This window comes from Molossus molossus, unplaced genomic scaffold (assembly GCF_014108415.1).
Source record: "Molossus molossus isolate mMolMol1 unplaced genomic scaffold, mMolMol1.p scaffold_m16_p_8, whole genome shotgun sequence".
Classification (NCBI taxonomy): domain Eukaryota; kingdom Metazoa; phylum Chordata; class Mammalia; order Chiroptera; family Molossidae; genus Molossus; species Molossus molossus.
In genome coordinates, this window is record NW_023425402.1 from 31,200,525 (window position 1) to 31,226,365 (window position 25,841).

The 25,841-nt window shown below is 33.3% G+C and overlaps 1 protein-coding gene across 1 annotated transcript in view; it reads right to left on the minus strand.

Annotated features, from left to right (window-relative positions):
• EYS (eyes shut homolog) overlaps positions 1 to 25,841 on the minus strand; it is a 1,629,530-nt gene that overhangs the window by 1,311,287 nt on the left and 292,402 nt on the right. The window contains 3 exon segments of the mRNA XM_036248740.1: positions 8,884 to 8,969; positions 8,972 to 9,019; positions 16,311 to 16,476. Of these exon segments, the coding sequence (XP_036104633.1) occupies positions 8,884 to 8,969; positions 8,972 to 9,019; positions 16,311 to 16,476 (300 nt within the window).

Genomic DNA, 25,841 nt, shown 5'->3' on the forward strand with positions numbered 1-25,841 from the left:
CAAAAGTGTTTGCATTTAAAAAGGACCTGAAACCCTGGCCAGTTTGGCTCAGCAGTTAGAGTGTCGGCCTGCATTCCCAAGAGACCCGGGATCGGTTCCCGCTAAGGGCATGTACCTTGGTTGCAGTTTGTCCCCCGCCCTGGTAGGGTCGTGCGGGTGGCAGCCACTCAATGTATCCCTTTCACATTGATGATTCTCTCTCTCTTCCTCTCTTTCCCTCCCACTCTATCTGAACAAAAAAATGAAAAAATGTCCTCGGGTGAGGATAAAAAATAATAAATAAATAAAAATAAATACATAAATAAATAGGACCCGAAGAGAGGACAGTTCTAACACAAAGCGACAAGAGAAATTCTGAGTTGTCTTAAACTAAATTACTGTGGGCCAGAGAATAAGAGAAAGAGACAAGAGTGATTAACCAGTCAATAGCTGTGGACAACAATGAAAGATTGCTCACTTTGCTGAATGCATGTTGGAGCTTTCAATCAACCTGCAAGTGCCTATCTAACAGGAAACATCCAACCAGCAGATGCCAGCGCATCCTGCTTATGCATGAACTTTGCGAACTGTTTCCCACAACCAATCAAAAGTAAGGAATAGCCCTGGCTAGTTTGGCTCAGCAGTTGCAGTGGTTCTCAACCTTCCTAATGCTGCACCCTTTAATACAGTTCCCCATGTTGTATGTGGGCGGACCCTCCTGGAGATAGAGAGAGGAGCCGTGTCTCAGTTCCAATGACCATCGGAAATATGTGTTTTCCAATGGCCTTAGGCGACCCCTGTGAAAGGGTCCTGCGACCCCCAAAGGGGTGGCGACCCACAGGTTAAGAACCACTGGGTTAAAGCATCAGCCCAAGAACCAAAGAATCGCAAGTTCGATTCCAGTCAAGGGCACCTACCTTGGTTGTAGTTCGTCCCTGGCTCTGGTCGGGATCGTGCGGGAAGCAACCAGTTGATGTGTCTCTCTCACATCGATGTCTCTCTCTCTCTCCCTCCCTCCCACTCTATCTGAAGATAAATGGAAAAATATCCTCAGGTGAGGATTAAAAAAAAAGGAAACAGTAGGAAATATTTCTTCTGTGCACTCTCTAGGATTGTGCACCTATCCTAAAACTGCCCCACTTCACTTTTTCCTACCCCCTTATCTATAGCCAATGTACATTCTTTCAAAACAACTTACAGTTTCTTCCCCCAAAACAAAACATATGAAAGAGCTGTCAACTCCAGGTCATTGGACATATTGTCTTCCTCATTAACCCTGCTGCTGGTGGTTCCGACTACATGCCCCAGCACCTGGTCCTCTTTCTTGCTAGCATATGGCTCAATAAACCCATTGCTTCAGAATAGGTTCTGACAGTGCAAGTTTTTCTGTTTAACCAAAGAAAGGAAAGAATACTTTTGGCATTTCAGTCTTTGATGATGAAAACTGAAATGAACCTAATGTCCTATCCTATATTAAAAAAAGACTGAGAAACTGCAAAAAATAACTTACTCTTTGCATCATGAAATATTTGCTCCTAAATGATAAAACTGTGAACTAAAATAAGTTATTTACCAAGACTAACAACTTATTCACTGAACACAATTTAAGATTATCATCATATTGTACTCACCATATAAAGCTATAAATTATAATTTATAAATTCTTACTGATTCTCTCCAGTAAAGCCCCACCCCCTACCAACCAAGGCTCTAAAGCAGATAAATATCTTTCCACAGCTCCTCCCTTCTGAGACACTAGTAAGATTTGTTAAGGTGTTGTTTTTCCTTAATGCATAAATCTAAGAGAATTCTTTTTCTAGATCAATGAAATTGTCTGGTAGTCTTTTTAGGGGATCAATCATGACAAAACACACAATTCTGTAAAGATCCAGCTAAGATGTCCTCACAACCAAACCTGAGGACCTTAGCCTACAAAGAGTGCCCTGCTGTGAGGCCACTGAATATGCCTCTGCACCTGACACAGTCACATAGGCACAGTATCAGGTCTGAACTCCAGTTCCTTTCCATCAGATTCCCAAATGCTACGTTTAGTTTGTCTCTTAAAGACAAAATACATTTTAGGAATTGTTTGATCCAGTTCAATCTAGAGAGACAGGCATAGGTCTTAACAACTTCATCATTTAGCTGACTTAATGAACAATGAGTTTAGATGGTCACATCAATCTGTATTTCTCAGACAAAATTTTCATTGAGTCACTTTTTCAGAATCTTATACACACTTTGTCAGGTCCTAGGTTGAGATTGACTGCTCTTTGGCATTTCATAATATGTGGCATTACATAAGGACCTACATATATTTTCATGGATTCCTCTCCATCTCAAAGACTTGGACACCACACATTCCTTCCTTCCTTCATGTTGTAAGCCATGAACATACCTCTCTAATTGTTATAAGCTCTCTCGGGACAATCTGAAATTACGGTGGTCACTCTAGGGAAGTTTTGACATGAGCAAGATTGTTCATTTGACAGATCCATTAAAACAAAAATAGGAAAACTCTCATGAGGAGAGTCTCTGTCCTGTGTGTCTAATAGTGTTTAATGTACAAGAACCTCTCCTTCATTTTTATGCTTCTGGAATTAATAAGCACTAGGTTTTTAATTATATGGCTCTATGGAATTGTTGAGGATATGAGTTGTTTCAATTGTCCATATAAATAACTTGTTGTGAGTGTATGTTTGTAAAAATAAGTATTTCAGTACTTAAGCCTCTACTACTCTTTGCAGTGAGGAGATAATTAACTATTTGATGTTACTCCTTAATTAAGGATATTATTCTGTTGATTTTTAGAGTAGGATGGAGAAAGGGAGAGAGAAGGAGAGAGGGAGGGAGGGAGGAAAGGAGAGAGAGAGAGAGGGAGAGAGAAAGAGAGAAAGAGGGAGAGAGAGGGAGTAAAGAGAGAGAGTGAGGAAGAGAAAGAGGGAGAAAGAAAGAAAGAAAGAAAGAAAGAAAGAAAGAAAGAAAGAAAGAAAGGAAGGAAGGAAGGAAGGAAGGAAGGAAGGAAGGAAGGAAGGAAGGAAGAAAGAGAGGAAGAGAGGAAGGAGAGGAAGTGGGAGAGAGAGAGAGATAGATTAATTCGAGAGAGACAATTTGATTGTGTTGCCTGCCAAAGGACTCCAACCAGGGCCAGGGATTGAACCTGAAATCAATGTATGTACCCTTGCCCTTGACCTGGAATTGAACCCTTGACTCTTCAGTCTGAGGGCCAGTGCTCTAACCACTGTGCAAAACCAGACTGGGCAAGAGATAAATAACGTTTTTCCTTTAATTAATTTTTTTAAATTAATTTTTTCTCTTTTGATTTTTTATAGAGACAGGAAAGTAAAGGGAGAGAGAGAAACACCGATGAACAAGAACATTGATTGGCTGCCTCCTACATGCCCCCCACTGAGGATTGGGCACACAACCTGGACATGTGCCCTGATCCAGAATCGAACTGGTGACCTCTAGGTGCATGTGTCAATGTTCAACCACTGAGCCACACTGGCCCAGCATAGGTAATTAACTTTTAACAATCACGATTTTATATCTACCCAAAGCTAGCTCTCCTTAACATAATTATTTTTGCTACTTTTTCTTTCTTTTTGCTTGAGAAATTACAAAAATTATTGAATACAAATATTTTTCTATTCTAATATGTATATTATAGTACTATTGTTCAGAGTCAAAAATGCAAAGAAAAGGAAAATGATAAACTGTGTTGTATGTTTTTTCTTAGCCAAAATTTTAGCAAAGAAGAAAAGGTGAATGGATAATGCAATTTGTCTTTTAAATGACTGGAAAGTTAGGCCCTTAAAGTTTTGGCATAAACTTGAAATCTTGATTTATGAATAATAAAAAAATTAACATAGACATTTACTTATATTAAAAAGAGCTTATATAATTTCTTAATAAATAAATGACTTTAGGAAATGAGAATGATTAATTTAACCTTGAAATAACTATTCTATCATAGTTTCTTCAGGTTGTGAATGATATAAAAATATGAAATTGAAACAATTGACATTTTAATAATTGATATAATTTAAAAGGGTTTAACCTTGTGAATATTTATTGATTCAACTACATTGACATAGTAGAGTGTTTTATTGATGATACTACAAATCATAAGGACTTAACGTGATGGTGTAAATGGCAATTTCCAAATCCTTGGTCAATATCAAGACCTTACACTGATATTAAAATGAATTAATCAATTATCTTTTAATACCTGAACAATTTTTAGTTACTACAATATTACTATTTTCCCTATGGTTACATCAATGTTGTACTTTACATACCAGTGACTATTATGTAACTGCCAATTTGTAATTGTTTAAAAAAATTTAAATCATTTTTCAATTACAGTTGACATACAATATTCTATTAATTTTAGGTGTACACCCCAGTGATTAGACCTTATAAAACTTACTAATTATCCCAAGAAATCTCATACCTCTGACACCATAGTTATTAAAATATTCACTATATTCCCTATGCTATACTTTATACCCTCATGACTATTCTGTAACTACTAATTTGTACTTCACATTGTAGGAGTGCTGGAAGGAGAAGAGAGAGTACAAGAAATTAAAAACCTATTTAAAAAAAAAAAAAATCCAGAAAACTTTCCTTACCTGATGAAAGAAATAGGCATACAAGTCCAGGAAGCACAGAGAGTCCCAAACAAGATGAGCCCAAAGAGGCCCACACCAAGACACATCATAATTAAAATGCAAAAGGTTTAAAACAAAGAGAGAATCTTAAAACAGCAAGAATAATACGCTGACAGTCATGGGAGCTCCCTTGTAGGTAACTAACTGCTTTTCTTTTGCTGTTAAGATTTTCTCATTGTCTTTAACCTTTGGCAGTTAAATTATGTGTCTTGGTATGGACCTCTCTGGGTGCATCTTGTTGGGGACTCTTTGCTTCCTAGATTTGTATGTCTGTTTCCTTTCACCAAATTAGAAAAGGTATCTATCTATCTATCTATCTATCTATCTATCTATCTATCTACCATCTATCTATATGTATATATATATATATATATATATATATATATATATATATATATAAATATATATATATTTCAATTCCTTGCTATACCTCTTCTTCTGGTACCCCATGACGTGAATGTTGGTATGCTTGAAGTTGTCCCAGAAGCTCTCTGTACACTAGCTTCATATTTTAGGACTCTTTTTTTGCTGTTCTAATTTTGTGTTTTTATGCTTCCTCATATTTCAAATCACTGATCTGATTCCTGGCATTCCTCTACTCTACTGTTGATTCCCTGTAAATTATTCTTCATTTCAGTTAGTGAATCTTTCACTTATGACTGGTTCTTTTTAATGGTCCCTTTGTTCTTTTTCATGCTGTTGACATTCTCACTGTTTCTTGAGCATTCTTATAATCATTGTTTTGAGCTCTGTATCTTGTAGTTTGCTTGCGTCCATTTCATTTAGTTCTTTTTCTGGAGAATTCTCCTGTCCTTTCATGTGGGACATTTCTTTGTCTTCGCATTTTGGCTGCTTCCCTGTGTTTGTATCTATGAATTAGGTAAAACTGGACAGTTTCCTGGACTTGGTAGAGCGGTCTTGAGTTGTAGGTGTCCTAAATGTACCAGTGGCACAATTTCCCCAGTCACCTGAGCTGGGTGTTCCAGTTGTGCCCCTGTGAGGACTATGTAGACTGTCCTCTTAAAGTTAAGCTTTGATTGCTGTTGGAATCACTAGGAGGGAGAGGGATTGAACTTTAGGCCAATCACCTGTGAGGACAAGCTGAGACTCTAGTGGAGGAACTGCTGTGCAGGAATCAACCCTATGGAGCAGGACTTGCTTCACTGGAGTTTTGGTGCTCACCTAGACACCCCTTGAGTGTGTCGCTCAGGGAGGTGGTAGGGTTGTAATCTCATCTGGTCTGAAGCTGTCCACTGGGTGCACTGACTCTGGGGCCTCCCAGAAGGTGCAAAGTCAGCTGTCACTTGTGTTCTGGCTGAGGTCACTTGGCACAAGCTACAGAACCATCTGAAGATCTACTACTTGTGTTGATCTTGGAGGTGCCCAGGAGAGACCAAGCTGTGAACCCAGGATGGCTGCTGCAAGTGCTGAGTCTGAGGCTACTTAGCAAGAGGTACAGGGTACCCAGAGGCCAGATGCTATTCATTTGAGAGATTTTAGGAAAGTCCAAAGCATGAGGCAAGAGAGGCCACTTGTATGGAAAAGCTACTGGAAGCAGCTTGGATGAGCCTGCAATTTGGGTGGAGCAGGGTCTCAGGGAATCATCAGGGTGGGGTGAACAGTGTGAGCCAGTTGACAGAGACTGAAATATGGTGTCCTGTCTATGGCAGGCAGGGCTCACCAGAGGAACAATGGCTTCTGCCAGTACTTTTCTCTGGCTGAATTCTGCCCTTCCAACTCTCGCCCTGATGCCAGAAAATTTAGTTTCTCCTAGTATATCCCTGGTTCATTTCATTGATTTTTTTTTTTGGGGGGGGGGGTACGTGCCCCTAGTGGAAACCAAACCTGGGACTCTCTGGTTCGCAGGCCCCTGGTTCCTTTCAAACTAATACCTCAGAGCTGGAGCTCAGAGGGAATGAGTCTGAGTAAGTCCATGTGCAGACCCTTTAAGAGGAAATGGCTGGGACTCCAGAGGTCTCTGTGTCACTCAACCATAATGCACATTGGATTTTATAGCCCAAAGTTATGGGGATTTCTCTTCCTGGCCCTGGAATACTGGGCTGGTGTGCCTGGTGTGGGGCTGGGACTCCTCATTCTTTACTGGGGACCTCCACTGCCAAAACATCCCTACCAATTATAAATTACCACATATGGGTGTGGGACCAGCCAGTTCCACATATCCACCCCTCCTACCAGTCTTGATGTGACTTCTTTAATTCCCTTGTTGTAGGGCCCCTATTCAGCTAGATTTCTGGCAGTTCTGAATGATGGTTGTTCAGTAGTTTAGTTTTATCTTTGATGTGGTATGGGAAGATGTGAGTACCATGTTAACCTACACAGCTATCTTGACCAGAAGCTGACAAAGTATATTCCTGTATTATTTATTAGTTATTGTATTATTTTCCATATGACCAACTGTAAACCTACTTTTACCGACATCTGTATATTTATTCTTGCATATTTATGTTTAATTTGTTTAACATAAAAGTTATATAAAATGTGTGATCATGAAAAAATAAAAGAGCTAAAACATTATTTGATTGCTGTCTTTTACAGTTTTTATCTTTTTTTAGTTAATCCTCACCTGAAGATATTTCTCCATGGATTTTTAGGTAGAGTGGAAGGGAGGGAAGAAGAGAGAGAGAGATATCAATGTGAGAGAGACACGTTGATTGGTTGCCTCCTGCACAACCCCAACCTGGGCTTGTGATTGAACCTGCAATCCTTTGGTTCAGGGACCAACACTCTAACCACTGAGTCAAACCAGTCAGGGCTGATTGCTGTCTTTATGGTTTTTTTTGAATCTTAAAAAAAAAAAAAAAAAAGTTAGTTACTTTTTTTAAAGTTGGCAATTATTTTTTTAAAAATAGAAGGAGATTTAGCCAGTATGGCTCAGTTGGCTAAGTGTGGTCCCATGCACCAAGATGGCGCTGATTCAATTCCCTGTCAGGACACATGTCTGGGTTGCAGGCTCAATCCCCAGCAGGAGGCGTTCAGGAGGCAGCCAATTGATGTTTCTCCCTCATTGATGTTTCTATCTCTCTCTTGCTTTACCTTTCTCTCTCTAAAATCAATAAAAACATATTTTAAAAAAGAATACAAAGAAATAGAAATGTGTATACCAGATAATGAATATGGTTTGCTTGTTTGTGTCCTAAGAAAAAGTATACAGTTACTTAATTAGTAATTTTGATATACTATATAATGTTATTTAATATGCTGATAAAGTTAAGTATATCTTAAAGATAAAAATTTTAGTCATCTATAGCATAGTCATGTGTCTGTGATTGGCTAAATGCATACATGTAAAAGTATATTAAGCTTAATACATATTGAAAATAATAATATGTATTAATAAATTGAAAAAATAATATATATGAGAGCATGTTTGTAATCAAAAGTTCTGAGGAATCTGAAGTCTGTTTCTCTGTATTTGTAATGCCCTGTAGTTGATTGCTTTTAAAGTAAACACCATTATTTGTTTTTATAAAATTGGCTTAATGTTAATAGATTTACTCATTAAAAACTTATAAATCTTCATTTAAAATTTTGTATGACTATTATGCCAAACATAGAATTAAAATATGGTTGTTGTTCCTATAAAATAATCAAATTAGGTTGTGTCCAGAGAAGAGAAGTTACAAATATTCTGTTAACTCTCTAAACTTTTTGAAAAACTTCTGAATTATTTTGACAAAATATTCCTTATTTGCTTAAATTAAATGTCTTAATATTATTGTTTCTTATTATTTGTTTGAAAATATTACCTTAATTTGTGCAAGATAAAGGGAAAATGTGGAAAAAGAGCACCACTTTTTGTATTCTTGCATTAGATCCCATAATTGTTAGTGGTAAAACTGTACAGAGGTTAGAAATCTCTCAGAGATTTAAGTATATTCCCAATGACAAGGATAGTTCTTTATGATCTTTAAACAAAAAGGTGGCATAATCGCAACTGTGTTTGAGAGACAAATTATAACATGGATAGAACACAAAAAGACCAGAAATAAAATGAATGTTGAAACTCTCCATTACCTTTCTATATTATACATATAAAAAGTAAAAGAGATTTCCAAATAGATTGTTGAGAATTTGTTTATGAATTTTTATTTAAGCTATATACATCTTGAACCTTGAATTTGTAAACTTAACATTTCTAACTTTTTTTCAAATCAGTCAAGTATGAATTAGAGAGAAATATGAGAAACCATGGCATATTTTACCTTACCCCCATTGTTTCTTCACATTGAAACCAACATAGATAGTCAATGTCTTCAGATTTGTTCACATAGACTGTATCATCAGTGCAATTTTCAACAAGAAATAAGTATCAATAGTAACTTTAGATTTTTCACCTGTGGATACTTTCAAAGATATAAAAAAAATAACTTCTCACAAACTGGAAGTCACATTGAATTATACTAAAGACAGTTGTCAAATTACTTGATAAGATCAATTTGACAACACCAGTGAAAAACAGGGTTCTATATCCATAAAGTACTAAATATGAAATAGACCTAAAATAAAAAAAGGCCCAACCTCATTTTAAAAATAGTCTCAGAAACACTGCATCAGAGAGAACACATAAAAAAAAAAATCAAATGTCAAATAAGTTTCCAATTAATGTTTGAAAAATGATGTAGTAACTATGAGCAATACATTTTATAAAAAACACTTTTATATATTATAGTTGTATAGGAACCACTTCAAAAGAAATTTGAAGAAATCCTTAAAATATTTATGATAGAAAAATAATCAGGACCTCATCCTAATTTTCTCACAGAAAGGAATAAAGGAAAGGAATATGTGTGTTTGTGTGTATGTGTAGATACAGATACAGATATACACATATACATATATAATGTAACTACTTAACACTCTAATGTTAAGCATAATATCTGTGATACAATAAAAAAACAAGACTGCAAAAGAAGCAAAAGAATATGACCTATATTCAAGAGGATACTTAGTAAAGGCAGATGTACAGATGGGCCAGACTTAGAATTATTGCACAAAGACTGTAATATATCTATGATAAATGTGTTCAAGTATCTATAGAGAATGATAAATAGAATCGGTAAATGGGTAGGAAATTAGGGAATGAGAAATTTGGAAACTGTTAATAAAAAATGGAAATCCCAAAATTGTGGGCAGAAAGGAGCTAATTAGGCTGAACTGAGAACCTATTATCTCTCATTAATGGATGTAACATTACAAGTAATGAAAGAACATAGGAGACCTGGTAAATCTTGTAAACATCAATAAACCTCTTAGTAAAAGGACCAATAATATTTGGTAGGGAGATATTACTTATTCACAGAATCCTTCAGCTAATACCCCTGTTTTAGGATCGCTTATGGTTAACAAACTATAAGTCTGTGGTCCGTGAAGCATGACTTCCTGAAAAATAGCAGGTGAGCTATTCAACTTACACCTGAAGTGGGGAGGTAGAGATTGTTCACAAGCTGAGTCTCCCTGCTGGGTGCAGACCTCATTTAAAAACCTCACTTATCACTCTGGAAAAAAAGGAAGGAGCTAGGAAGCCATGCATGATGTTACTAACCTTTTCAACCTTACCAGTGCTATTTGACTGATTAAAATCTTAAAATTATAGTATAAGAAAGTATTCCTACATTTGTAATATAATATTCAATAAATGGGACTTAGAAAGGAGACCCGAGAAAAGAAAATATTCAGTAAATATAATTTTAACAAGATCACCTTTAAAGTGATGAGAAAAAATATTTTAAATATAGTGTACCAGTCTCATATAATCAATTGTGAATGTTCCTTAATATTTCAGGAAGAGTTCAAAGTAGTACTACACTTAGTTCTTGGTTGAATATCTAGAAGAACTTGGATAGAAACCATATACTTCCAATGTTTTTCTCTGTTGAAAGATTTAAAAATTTTTTTTTCAATTATTTAAGCATTTATAGGATTATTCAAATTTTATATTTATTATTGAATCAGTTTGTAACTAGCATTTTTTTAGGCATTTACACATTTTATCTCATTTGTCCAATTTATAAGAAAGTATTTTTTATAATGATGTATGCGATTAAACATTTGAATGTAACTGATATATTATTGTTCCTGCCTTCCAAAGCCTCAAAAGAGGTATTAAAAAATATAACAAATACTTTAACCCACAGAGATAATGGGAGGGAAAATAACAGTGAGCACATACATTTAATAATTTTTGAGAAGCTGGAAAGATGTGTTTGATGAATGTTAACTACAATTACTGTGGGATCATTTTATATATACAAATATAGAATTACAATGTTTTGTACTTGAAACTCACATCATATTTTATGTCAATTATATCTCAATTTAAAAAAATGAATATAATCCCTCAAATTCTCAGCATGGTGAAATTTCAGAACACTCTGGTAACAAACATAGAAAAAGCCTTCCAGAGAGATAATTACAAGTTGAATAAAAAGAATTGAAAGGTAGCCTATTAGACATGATTCTACGTTATTGCATGCCTTCCTTTCTTTTCCCTTTATCACATATTTCATTGATTGTCATATCAGTACTAGGAATAGTCTTCAATCATTTGTACATCTGAGCTTATTCTTTTGCTCAAATAGCCAATGATGCCGAGTATAATCTTGCACATCAATTACTCGGCAGGTGGATGGGAAGCATGGGTGATGAAAAAGCTAGGTCAAACAGTGTATACATTTATAATATTTCCCTGCCAAGATAGTAAAGTAATTTTACATTTGCCAGCAATAGATAAAATCACCAAGTTGTCAAACTCTCTGTTTTTTGCCAGAAGTATAAAAGAAAAATTATATATTTATGGTGTTTGTAAAATTTTCTTTGTTCTTGTTATGAGTCAAGCTGAGCATTTTTTCGTATATTTAGAAATACTTTCTATTCATTCTAAATTTTTCTTTTGGCGTTTGACTATTTCTATGATAACTTTTCAAAGTAGACAGTTTTGCTTTTCATGTAGTCAAATGACCAATCTTTTCTTTTTGATTTCTAAATTTTGATAGAATCTCTAAAGGCCATTTCCATTCAAATTTATAAAGTAGTTGTGTAATATTTTCCTCATTTTTTTTTATTCTTTAAAATTTTTACACTAAAATTTTTTATTTAATATGAATTTAACTAGAGTATGTTGTAAGATACAAATCTGACTTTTCTTTCAAGATGACTATCCAGTTGTTTGGCATCCAGTTGATTGGATAGTTCCTGTTTATTCTGATTGGGATGACAATTTTGTCATATGCAAAATTTCTGCATGACTTAGATTTATTTTGAACTTTGTATTTTGCATACTTTGATTATCAATGAAACAGCATCATATTTTCCATGACTGAAACTATATAACATGCTTTAGTATCTGGCAAAGCTAAACTGTATCTCACCTACCTACACAATGCACTTTTTCAGAGAATACCTGGCATTATTTATTTAATTTTCCATGTAGACTTTAAGAAATAACCCAAACATAAAGGCACTGCTATTATTCTATTACCTTAATACATTTATAATAATGTAGAGATTAGAAATATTTAAAACATTAGATCTCTCCAACAGTATGATTTATCTTTAGAATGTTTTTGTTGTTGTTTTGTTCCCAATTTTGTGTGTTTGTAACTATGCTGTGGCAATATTGAAAGTTTTCTCAATTTAGAACTTACATAGCTTTGTTAATTTAAGGTCTAAGCATTGAAATATTGATACTGAAACTGCTGTTTACATGAAATACTTTTTCCATTATGCCATTTAATTAGTTATTCTCTCTATAAAAGTCATTATATTAATTAATTAACAAAAATTTGCTGTAGAAATGTTTCAAAAACACTATTATGTGTAATATAAGTAAAAAACACTAAACCACATTTTAAAATATTTTTTTGAAACTCATTTTTTGTTTTTTTTTTTAATCTTGAAGTTAGGCCCTAAAATCCTAAATGGATATAAAAATAAGAGCAGGTATTTAACAAAAAAGACAAGTGATGCAGTATGGAAACAAAAATACTTTAATAAAAGTATTATTTTGGGGATATAATATTTTCTACTTTCACAAAAATTATTATAATATTACAGAAGCAATTTATAATAAATAAATTATTATTGATATCTTGTACTATCTTCTAGCACAAGTAATACTCTTTCATAAAGAAAAAAAAGGGAATTAAAAGTAACATTTGGTTTGCAACATAATTTACAAATGTAGCAATCACTTTTCATTTAGAAAAGTTCACTGGCACATATTAAATGTTTTAAATGTATGTTTAATTTAATCAACTAAACTCTAATAATCACAAACTTTAAACAAAAGGTGTAAAAAGAGAACTTGTCTCTTTTTGTGCTATGATTTCATCTTTTCTTAACTCTAATTCATATTCTTTTATTTCACTTCACAACTCATTATCCACTCTGTCAGTATCATCTTTCCTCAAACCTAATAATACATATAATGAACATAGATGATGACATTGAAAAGAAGCAGTGCATATCAGCTCTTTCTCAAGTTGTGCACTGCAGACCAATTGTCCTTGAAGGGGCTTCTCCTAATTAATTACCATCCTTTTTTGTAGAGCAGTCATATTGGCAAGAATTGATTGGGCGTGTAAGACAGTTCATTTAGTTGGTAGAAAATTCTCTTAATTAAAATAATTTTACTGCTGGTAAAATTAATGCACCCTATGCACACTTACCAGCTTGATTTTAACATTTCCCTTCAATGATATTTTATGGAATAAAAGGAAATAAGATCTTAACAGATAATAACCCACAGGAAAAAAGAGAATTACATCAAACGTGTCATTCTATTTACTGCTATTTTTCTTATCCTAAAATCTGCTTTGTTGTTTTTATAACACTACCAAAAGTTGTTGCTTTGCTGAATCTTTGTACTAACCATAAAAAAAATAATTTGTGTGGTTCTACTTAAATATTTCTTGACTATTGAGCTGTATCACACTGGCTTCTTTGGCTTGGACAGTCCAAGTCATTGACAATCTCAGATATGGAGGTCACATAATTCTTTTTTTTGTAATAATTAGCTATGTTTACTAAGTTCTGAACATAGATTCATGAAGTTATAAGGACTAAGCATGCTTACATTATTTTGCTGATAGTTTCTCAAAAAGCTGATTTATCCACGAGCAATTTTGACTCCATATTATCCCCATATCCTAGAAAATACATTGTACTATTGTCATTCATAAAATTAACTCTCTTTGCTTAGAGATAATTTATCCCTGAACAGTTATATTTTCTATGTTTTCCTATGTTTCATAAAAATAAATGCTATTTTTTTCGATGTGAATATTTTCTTGAGCCATTTTTAGTTCTCAAAACATTTTAATGTTTACTATTAAATAAATGTATACATGCATATTTTCTACTTTGAGACAAACAAAAATCAAGCACAAAAATGATGTTGGCACTGAAGTCCATGAACCGTAGGTCATGATTCTCAATCTGCATATTAAACACATTTGGGGAGCCTTTACTGATCTCCTGTGTCCACCTCACTACAGTTCCAGTTTGTTCTGTAGTGGACGTTGAAAAATAAGAATCATTTAAAAGCTCCTTCAAGTGATCGTAATTTGTGGTCAAGGTTTAAAACCACTGAGTCAACACAATCCCTAAACAGTCCCCAGACCAACGGTTTGAGGTAACAGCTTTAACCACAGTTGTTGTTGTTCTTATTTGTTTGGTTTGTGTCCTTTGTAAAATAGTAAGTATTTATAACGTGGTCTCTAAAGTTATTTTTATCATTAACAATGTCATAAACAAGCCACTGCTCTCTACTACCACATTTGGTCCTGAGTGTGATTTGCTTAATGAACCGATAACGATTTCTGTCATTAGGGGTTATTAACTCTCCAGAATACCATTTTATGAGCACGATGAAATAAATTATCATGTTTTCTGTTTCAAAGACTAATTGTTAGTTTACTTCCACTCAGTTTTAAGGTAATAGTAGTCTTATAACTGCAGCTGCTATAGTTGAATACAGTAAGCCATTAGTTGTGAACAGGCATATCAGATCCACTAATTTGCTGATTGTTGATAAACTATAATGCCAAAATATCACTGCCAGAGGAAATATTCCTTGACAGAATTTATTGGAGTACCATACAGTTTTAAGATTGTGGATTAATTTGCATAAGCTAAGTCAAATAGTGTATTCAAAATGTAATCAAAGAACAGAAAATTATGTTCATCAAAATAGATTTTGAAATAGAAACTGCCAATGTATAAAACAATTAAAAATATATTTAATAAAATCTGTGGTAGACTTATTTCAAGTGTTAAAGTCAAAAAACTAGAATTGCTGCTGACCTCTATCCCTTGCTCTCTGTTACAGTTCATAAACAAGAACTCCCTCCTATCACCTCACAAGACGATTACCACGAACTCTCTACTGTGTGTACCCTCTCCAGTCTATGTCTCTACTTGATCTTTTATTATTATTATTTTTTAATGTGTCAAACCCCACAATGATTTCCTATTCCTTTTAGAATACAATTCTAAATATATAAACCAACATTTTAATTCTGGCATTGCCCTCTCTCTCCCTAAGCCTTGTTTTAACTCTTGTTCTCAGAGTTCCAGCCAGGCCTTCAAAGGATTCAACTCTTCTAATTTTGTATTTTTGTTTTGTTATTTTTTTCAACAGCTTTATTGGAGATATAACTGACATACAAAAACATGCAGATGTTAAATATATATAATTTGATATCTTTGGAGATAAGTAGGTACCCATTAAACAATAATCACAATCAATATAAAAAACTTATCCATAACCTCTGAAAAAATTTTCACACCCCCTTTCTTTATTTTGTTTGTTTTATTTTTTTATTTTTATGATAAGAGCTTTTAACATAAGATCTATTCTTCTAGCAAAATTTTAAATATTATATAGAAGAATAGTAATCATAGACCTATGTTGTCCAATAGATTTCTACAACATATTTATCTTGTATAACTGAAACTTTGTATCTTTTATACATTTCATTTATTTTCATTTATTTCATTTATTTGTTTGTTTACGTATAATTCCCCCAATTCTCCAACTCCTTACCTGGCCTCATTCTCCATATCTCTGTTCAAGGGTCATTTTATCATGGAAAACGTATCTGATTTCCCAACTTACTCTCCTAATTGCTCATATTTTTTTTTTCTTTCTTTTTTTCTACTAAAAACAATTTCTTTAGTTATGAGCAGTCATGGGAGGAAACTGCTTTCTGTAGAAACACTTTATTTGCATTTACAATTATATATTTATCACTATATTTGCCCAATAACTCTCGTCCAAAAAATAGATCTATGAGAATAGAAAATAGTTATCACTTTCTTCACAATTATACAGGGTGGGGCAAAAGTAGGTTTACAGTTGTGAGAACAGAAAACATTGAGTATATTCTTATATTATTATTTCTTAGTTGTATTATTACAAACAACTGTAAATCTACTTTTGCCAAGAATTCCTGAAGTGTAGTAGGTACTTAGCGTATGTCCGCTAAGGGAACAAATCAGAAAATAAGAATATTAAATTTATTTTTTATTTTGTGTTTAGAGATAAAATATTTTGTGTGAGTAGAAAATGAATACTTACTTATTAAATGTTGAAGAGATTCAGGCAAATTAAAACTGCAAATCTGATTTTATTACCTGTAAATCCCAATTGCCACACATACTTAAATTGAGGAGAATGAGGAACTACAGCTTGGTAAATATCACCCCTGACAGATCCGCAACAACAGGGGTACAGGAGAATAAAGCAAACATTCTTCAGAAACCCACATGAATTTTTTGTGCACCATGGAGTGCACACATAATAAAAAAAGAAAGTAACGGAAAATGATACATATACTTTACTGAAATGTTCCAGTGTATATTTTGGTGGATAAGATGCACAGCTAATTTCTAAAACTACCAATTAAGAGAAATTTGTAGGATACACCTTTTAACCCATGTTTTGTGTTTTTCTTTTATTATTTCAACTTCTCTTTCTGTACCATCTTTCATCACGTTCATGTTCAAAATGTCTATGTAATATTTTTTTGGCTTTGACTCACTCCTCAGTTTATAACTGTAGTTGACAATCTTCTGTTTAATTGGCTATAATTTTTTTTAAATTAAAAGTAACCATGGTATAAATTAACAGACATGCTATTTAAAACACATATGTCCCTATAGGATTAGCATAATGAAATGTCAAGGTACTATTTGAATTTGTTGGGTTTTTAAAAATTTAAATCATTTGAAAATATTTTAATGTAATCAAGGCATATTTTCTAATAAGATGATCTATCTATGGTACTCTCTAGTATTTGAAAGATAGATTTCATAACTGCTTATATCCATAATGAAATTAATTAAATTTAAACAATTTCATGTCACATTCAAGCCATCATAATGTTTAATACATGGTACTTTACTGAGGTTTTAGGATTAAATAATCCAGTAAGATAAATGTAAGCCTTGGAGAGAGCCTAGGGCCATATATTCTGTTTAGAGAGTATCTTAAAATTATTTCTACTTCTGTGAGTTTCCACTGAGCAAATGCTCCACAAATTTGGCAGTGGGAAGCACAGTTTCACAGGGCACAAGGAATCACTAACATCTGACATTTCCCTTAATGGGATTACTACACTAATTGAACTTCGTTCTAATTGTTTTAAGTCATAATAACATTCTACCTGGATTCACAATACAATTTCTTAATGGATAGACAAAGTATGATTCTTAAAGTATAAGTCTATGTATTAATTAATAAATGACTACACAGCTAACTGGAGTCAATACTAAAGATTAGAAATGATCAGAAAAAAAATCATCCTTTAATTATATTAAATGGCTACCAACATAGTATAATTCTATCAAATATTTCTAAGTCTTGATATCACCAAAAGTTTTAACATTTTGTACTAAGGAAGAATTTTGATTCTTCAAATGGCATCAACTAACCTTCATTGTTAGTGGACATGTGTCTTACTGGACTTATGTTCATCATTTACATAAAAATGTAATACATTAGAATTTATGACTGCACAAAATAAACTTAAAGTAGCATATTATGATAAAAAACATGTAGTGTCATCTCTTCACTTAAAACCAAACCAAACAGCCCTGGCTGGTTTGGCTCAGTGGTTAGAGTCAGCCCACGGACCAAAGAATCGTGAGGTCAATTCTGGTCAAGGGCACATACCTCGGTTGTGGTTCATCCCCAGCCCTGGTCAGGTCGATGTGTCTCTCTCACATCAATGTATCTCTCTCTCTCTGTCCCTCCCACTCTATCTGATGATAAACAGAAAAATATTCTTGGGTGAGGATTAAAACAAACAACAAACAAAAATCCCTGAAAAACCTTAGTTTATAAGCAATCTCAGGTTTCTGTTTTGTTTTGTTTTGTTTGTGGGTGTGTGTTTCCAGTTAAGAAAATCAGAGGCAGCTGCACAGATGTATACAACCCTCATTTGTTTGGCATACTCAGGGGTGAGAAAGCCATTAAAAATAAGACTTCACATCTTCTCTAACAACTCTGCGGGAGATGGACCAGTAAGGAGTAGATGCTGCCTAATGATGACAGAGGCCAGAATGACAAAAATTATATGGGTCTCTGCTCCCAGTAGTGCTATGGTGCTGATGCTGCTATTTTTACTATTACATAGAGACAAATACAGGCTCTGGATTTTTCTGGATTAACAACAACAACAAAAAGTCCCTCACAATAGGTTTCAAGGGAAGTCAGAACAATTTATCAGCCATTGGCTTCCTCTATCCTGAATGAGGACATTGTGAAGGTATTCTGACTTTAGACAAACTTTGCATTTACAGGTGGTTTTGGGGATGGAAAATTAGAGCTCTTAAATTATTGCAACACCAATAAATTGCCATTGAGTAAACAACTTTCATTTTAGGAGCAATTTATTTTATTAGAAAACATACAGAGGTTATGTAATGCAGTCTGTTTCTGAATCTGACCTCTCATTCATGACTTGTGCATCTATGTGAGAATTTATACACATACACACATTCCACAGCCAAAATAAAAATTTTAATATATAAAATAACACTTAAAGCAGGTTTACAACATGAGCAAAGTAAAATGGTGATATGGAAGAGTAAAGACTTTTGAACAAATGAACTAAAACATCTTGTCCAAATAGCTCTAAGCTTTTTAGCAGCCAAGGAAATGAGAAATTATGAAAATATAGCATGATTCTTCTTACTAATTAGTTTTATTTTGGTGGACTCATTTCAGTTTATTGGGAGAATCATATTTATAAACACTATTCCTAAGAGATAAATGTCATATGGTGAAAGACGTTAAATCATTGATAGTCATATAATGATATTTTTGTAGGAAATTATTTATTAAATTGATCGTGAATCCATAAACTTTTCTCTGAATAGTGCTACTTTATTCAAGAAAAATGATTTTCAATAAAGCAAATTCTGAGTATGAATTTTAAAAATGCTGCTAATGAAGGAAAATTAGTCATTCTGAATTCAGGTGGACATGGTAAATGATATACTATTCACTGCCTATTAAAACACTATTTTCTTAGTTCTCATAAACTTAAATAGACTATTTAATGACTCAGAATAAATTGTATAGCAAGGCTGGTGTTTTTTGTGGAGTTCAGTTATTAAAAAATGGCCTCTATTTTACAATGACGTGAATTTCCAGTAGAATGAATGTTCTCTTCTAATATTAAGTTACCCCAAATTCTACAATGACTCAGGTAACATGGTAATAATTTTTCTTCAACAATTGTATTTGGACCCATAGAGATTCAAAAAATGTTTATATGAAAGTGCTCACCTAGCTATTAATTTTTAATCTCTCCAAATACTTAATGTTTTAAAAATAAGCTATATTTTTTCATTTTTTCTCTTTATTGATTTTAGAGAGAGAGGAAGGGAGAGGACAAGAGAGATAAAAACATCAATGAGAGAGCCCTGGCCGGTTTGGCTCAGCAGTTAGAGCATTGGCCTGTGGACCAGAGAGCCCCAGGTTTGGTTCCTGCTAAGGACACGTACCTCGTTTGCAGTTCATCTCTGGCCCCCATTGGGGTCGTGTGGGTGGCAACCAGTTAATGTGTCTCTCTCACATTGATGTTTCTCTCTCTCTTCCTCCCACTCTATCTGAAAATAAAAAATCCAAAAATGTCCCTGGGTGAGGATTAAAAAAAAAAAAATCAATGAGAGAGAACATCGATTGGCTGCCTCCTGCATGCCCCCCACTGGGGATTTGGCCCACAACCTGGGCATGTGTCCTGACTGGGAATCAAACTTGTAACTCTTGGTTCATGGTTCAAGGCTCAACCACTGAGACACACCAGCCAGGCTATAAGCTATATTTTTTCTCTTACTTCCCATTGAAATCAAAGATTAAATAACAAATATTTGTTCAAAAATCTGTGGATGTCTACAGATAGATTTCAACATTCATTAATTTTCAAACTTTATTCATAAAATAGAAAAATAATTGTATGTAAAATGGATTTACTTGTTGTGATAGAGTATTATTTAGTGTGACTAACTCAACTATTTTCCTGGGATTTGACACTTTCAGCATTGAAATTCCGGTGTCCCAGCAAATCAGTATGCTTGGTTGCCCAAGTAGATTATATATTCAAAGTATTATATCTGAAATGAAGGAAAATAAGAACAGGTGCAATTAGCGTGTGTTGGGAGAGAAAACTGATCTGTTCTTCTAGGCCTCTAAAATGTGTGTGTGTGTGTGTGTGTGTGTGTGTGTGTGTGTGTTTTGTGTGTGTGTGTGTGTGTGTGTCTGTGTGTGGGTTTATGGGGGGGTTGATAACCACAGCATAACCTATCTAACACACTTTAGCAAAAGTTTCCTCCATCTAGATGTGAGACAAAACTTGGTACTGGGGATTGTTTCAATTTTGAAATATTTATCAACTTTATTACATTGCCTCATATCTTATAAAGTATATAGCTCATATTTATGTATGAAAATTAATATTACATTTATTGCAATAAACAATAGTTCTTTATAAAATGCTGAGGAAATATACATTTGACAATAGCAATTCATTTTGACTTGTACTTGACCGCCCAGTTTATTTATAAGAATTGAAAATAGCAAACAATTCAGAATTTGCACTATTGCTTTTGGAAGTGAGTAGGGTGCCAGAGAATGGGGATCTAAAGACAGGCATTTGGAAGTGAACATCTATCAAATTGTTGACAGTGAACTAATTAACTGGCACATATTAGAAAAATAAAACTTAGACTGACTTTGAACTTCAATAAGCTTCTAAGAGCATAATTTTGGTAAGCAAACAGTGAAATTAAGACAATAATGAGCTAATTTCACAATGACAGTAAAAGCAAGCAAGAGAATCTAGAAAATAGTCCATGAAAAGAAAAGCAATTTATATCTTATATCACATGTCAGTATATGTTACATCAGAAAGGAGCAAATTTTGCAATACCAAGATTTTGTGACTTTTATTTGATTGACAAAACACATATTCATAACAAATTCATTACTCTAACTAATTTAACATATTACATGCCAAATATATTTAATGATGCTATTTTAAAGTCTATTCTGGCCCGGCCAGTGTGGCTCAGTGGTTGGGCATCAACCCATGCACCAAGAAGTTGCCAGTTTGATTCCTAGTCAGGGCATATGCCCAGGTTGGGGCCAAATCTCCAATGGGGGGCATGCAGGAAGTGCCAATCAATGTTCTCTGTCATTGATGTTTTTCTCTCTCTCTCCCTCTTCCTTGCTCTCTCTCTAAAATCGATAAAGAAAAAAAGAAATAAATAAAGTCTATTCTGTTTTAAAAAAGAAAATCGATTTTGATTTAAAGAAGATTAAAACAAAACAATTCTAGATTTTTTTATTTTTTTGGTATATGCCCCTAGTGGGAACTGAAACCGGGACTCTCTGGTCAACAGGCCAACACTTGAACCACTGAGCCAAACTGGCCATGGGAAAAACAACTCTAGATATTGATTTCTTATTTCAACAGCCTAATTTCTTAGGCAAAAAATTACACATTTTAGATATTATGCTTCTCATCCTATATTAAGCATCTTAAACTATCTCTCAAAGAAATTTTCTCCAAATCATGGCTTATATCTATCATTGAAACATCTATTGTCTAATGATTCTATTTATTTTTTTTATTGATTTTATTTATTTATTTTTCTTTATTAATTTTAGGGAGAGGCAAGGAGAGGGAGAGAGAGATAGAAATATCAATGAGAGGTAGAAACATCAAGGAGAGAGAACATCGATGGGACACATCCTGCATGCCCCCCACTGGGGATCAGGCCTACAACCTGGGCATGTGCCTGACCAGAAATCAAACCAGCAACCTCTTGATGTGTGGGTTGACGCTCAACTCCTGAGCCACACCGGCTGGGTTAATGATTCTATTTATACTTATTTTAAACATTTACCAGTTTTTAGAAACTGTATGACAATATGTAGAAATGTCTTCCCTTTATATGTTGAAGATATTAAAAATAGGAATAAGGGATACCTCCTCCTCCCCCCCCCACCTCTCTCCTTGTGTATATGTTTCTGTGAGAGAGAAATACATAGTAAAGTTTATATATATATATGTTTATATAAATTTTATCATTGTTCAAATGAGTTCAAAAGCATTATCTTATTTAATTTTATTTGAATTTTCAACAACCTTGATAGAGTTAGTCATATTATACTTTTTATTAATCTGTTCAGATAAAAAGACAAATATGATTATTTTCTTCCTTTTTTAAGTTCATATTCCTTAATCTTTACAGGACTAGGACACAAACATATATACTTAGGATTCAAATCTCATCATCTTCTACTTTATTTTTGTTTCTTTTTTACTCCTAACTAGAAGTAGTACTGTTGCAAGTATGTTAATTGACTGACAAAAATAATATTTTAACTAAAAATTTGGGTGGAGGTAGAAGAGGGTATAGAGGCCGGGAATGTTGATGGAAAATAAAATAAACGACAACAAAAAATAGCTAAGCAAATTCAATAGCACATCAAAGATCATACACCATGATCAAGTGAGAGTCATCCTTGGGATATATGGACTGTTCAATGTATGTAAATCAACACATGTGATATACTACATTAATAAAATAAAAGATAAAAGTCATATAATTATCTCAATAGATTCATAAAAAGCATTTGACAAAATTCATTGTCCATTCCTTCAGTATAATACAGGTCATATATGATAAGCACCTAGCTAATATCATACTCGATAGTAAAAAGAGTGACAACTTTTTCTAAAAGATCAGGGACAAAACAATAGTGTGCACATTCACCACTCTTATTCTTATTAATATACTCCTGGAAGTCGTACAATTAGGCAAGGAAAAAAAGAGAGAGAGAGAGAGAGAGATTTTGTTTGGAAAGGAAGAAATGAAATTCTCTTTCTTTGTAGATGACATGATCATATATAGAGAGAAAATCCTAAAGACTCCGCCAAAACATTGTTACAAATGGTAAATGATTTAAGTAAATCTGTAGGATATAAAATTAACATACAGAACTTGATTTTGTTTCTATACACTAACAATGAGTTACTTTAAGAAATAAAGAAAATCTTATTTACAATAGCATCCAAAAAGTACTTAGGAATTAATTTAATCAAGGGGATGAAAGATCTGTATGTTGAAAACTATAAGACATTAGTAAAAGAAATTGAAGAAGAATAAATAAATGAAAGCATATCCTAAGCTCATGAATTGAAATAATAAATATTATTAAAATGTCCATACTACCAAAGCCATCTAGAGATTCAAAACCATCCATATCAAGATTCCAATGATTTAATACAGAAATAGAAAAAAATATTTCTAAAATGTGTAGGGGACAACAAAACACCCCAAATAGCCAATGTAGCCCTGAGTGTCATGGGCAGGGGAAGCTGGAGATATAGGAGTCCTGATTGCAAACTATACTACAAAGCTATAGTAATCAAAACACTATGGTAGTGGTATAAAAACTGACATATCAATTAAAAAGACTGATATTCCAGAAATAAACCCATCTATAAGAGAAAATAATTTTTGACAAAGGAGCCAAAAAAATATTATGAAGGGGAAAAAAAGCCTCTTTAATAAGTGGTGCTAGGAAAATTGGAAAGCCACATGCAAAATAATGACACTAGACTGCTTTATGTCACCATACACAAAAATTAATTCAAAATGGATCAGAGACCTAAATATAATGGATGCTGTTTTTCATGGCATAGTGACACATATTTAATGAGGTTGCCATCTGAGGAAGAGTTAATCCTTAACAGGTAAAGAGTGACTTAAAGATCCATTATTGCTTGCATAAGTAATTGAAAAATTACTTTAATAGATAGTCATTCATCTGTTCCAATAGAAGTCCAAGTTTTTGTAGCATTTTATTATATTTATTCAACCCATCTATAGTTGGCATTTTGCCACTTAAATCATTGTGTTAATATCTTTTTTATTTAAAAATATATATTGAATTAAATCTTTGCCCCCCCCAAAATCTTACAATGTTTTTAGTATCACTTTTACATAATCAATCTTTACCTCACTGATCTCACTTTTTACATTTAGAAACTTAAATCTTAAATTTGTTTTCTCAAATAAACTATTGAATATTTTAAAAATATCCTTCATAAGTTATATTTTAAGTAATTTCTCATATGTCACATGAATTCTGATTTTGTCTATATAAATCTCTGTAGCCCTTAGTTATATCTTTTAATAAATTACCATTGGAGTAACATGATTTCCCTCAGACTAAATGGTTTTATTTGTTTTGTTTTAAGTCATGGTAGACATATTGAGGCAATCTTTTTTTTTTTTTTTTTAATTATTTTTTGTCCATTTATTGATTTTAGGGAGAGAGGAAGTGAGAGGGAGAGAGATAGAATCATCCATAAGAGAGAACATTGACTGGCTGCCTCCTGCATGCCCCCCACTGGGGATTGAGCCCACAACCTGGGCATGTGCCCTGACCGGGAATTGAACCAGCAACTTCTTGGTGCAGGGTCAACGCTCAACCACTGAGCCACACCAGCTGGACTTGAGTCACTCTTTTAAAAGTAAATTTTCTAGATTATTTATAATTCATTTTTTTAAAAAATGTTAGAGCATTGATTAGAAAATTTTCTGACATGAAAATATTTAAAAATACTAATATACAAATTCTATTAGTCATTAAGTAAAAAACAATTATAAATATACTAAATTCAACAATAAAAAATAAGTCAACAATAAAAAATAAGTCAATAATAAAAAATAAATTTAAAAAAATAAGTCAACAATAAAAAATAAGTCAACAAGTATAAAAGATGCTAAATTAATAGTACTGAAATACAAAATGAATAAAACTTTAAAATATGATAATTTGGCATGAGATAAAATAGCCCACTTCATTGTTAGATATGAGTTTAAGATTTTAATTCTTGGCCTTCATAAAAGAAAGCAAGCTCAACTATAGCAAAAATATTAAAATTCACTATGAAATCCTTCTCTAGGGTGATTCTAGGTAATTTTATAATTCCTTAAAGTCTTTCTTATATATCGGGAGTTGTAATGAGGATGTTAAAGTAAAATATGCTTTTCAAGATCAATCAAGGTCATTTTAAAGTTGAGATCATTCACCTGGATGAGACCACTGAGCTCTTAACATTACTACTAAAATGATAGAATACATATTAAAATGCTGTCTTGGCCAGTTATAACTTTGTGGAGTAAGAAGAAGAGAGGCACCTAATATTTAAAAACTGAAATTTAATTTATGTTTCTTCATTTCTATAATCACTGTTCAAAACAGATGAGTAACTTTAATTTTCTTTATGTGAAAATTTGACTAGGTGATAGTGTATATGAAGCTATTTGGTACAATTACATAATTAAACTTTGCACCTCAGTGTAAAAAGTTTTACTCATTGGCACATTGTCAGAAGGAAGGTTTTGTAAGTTGAGACAGAGTGGCCATCCATCTGACTATAAGCCAAAATCCCTAAACTGTTCTGCCCAATCCAAGATATAGGTAGAAAAATGTTATGAAGAGCTGGGGAAAGGAAGTAAGAAATATACTTAACATATTTTCGTATATATTTAAGTGTATTTAAATATGCTTAAATATTTGTGGTTCTCTCTCTCTCTCTCTCTCTCTCTCTCTCTCAATTTGAGGAAATTATTCCTCCT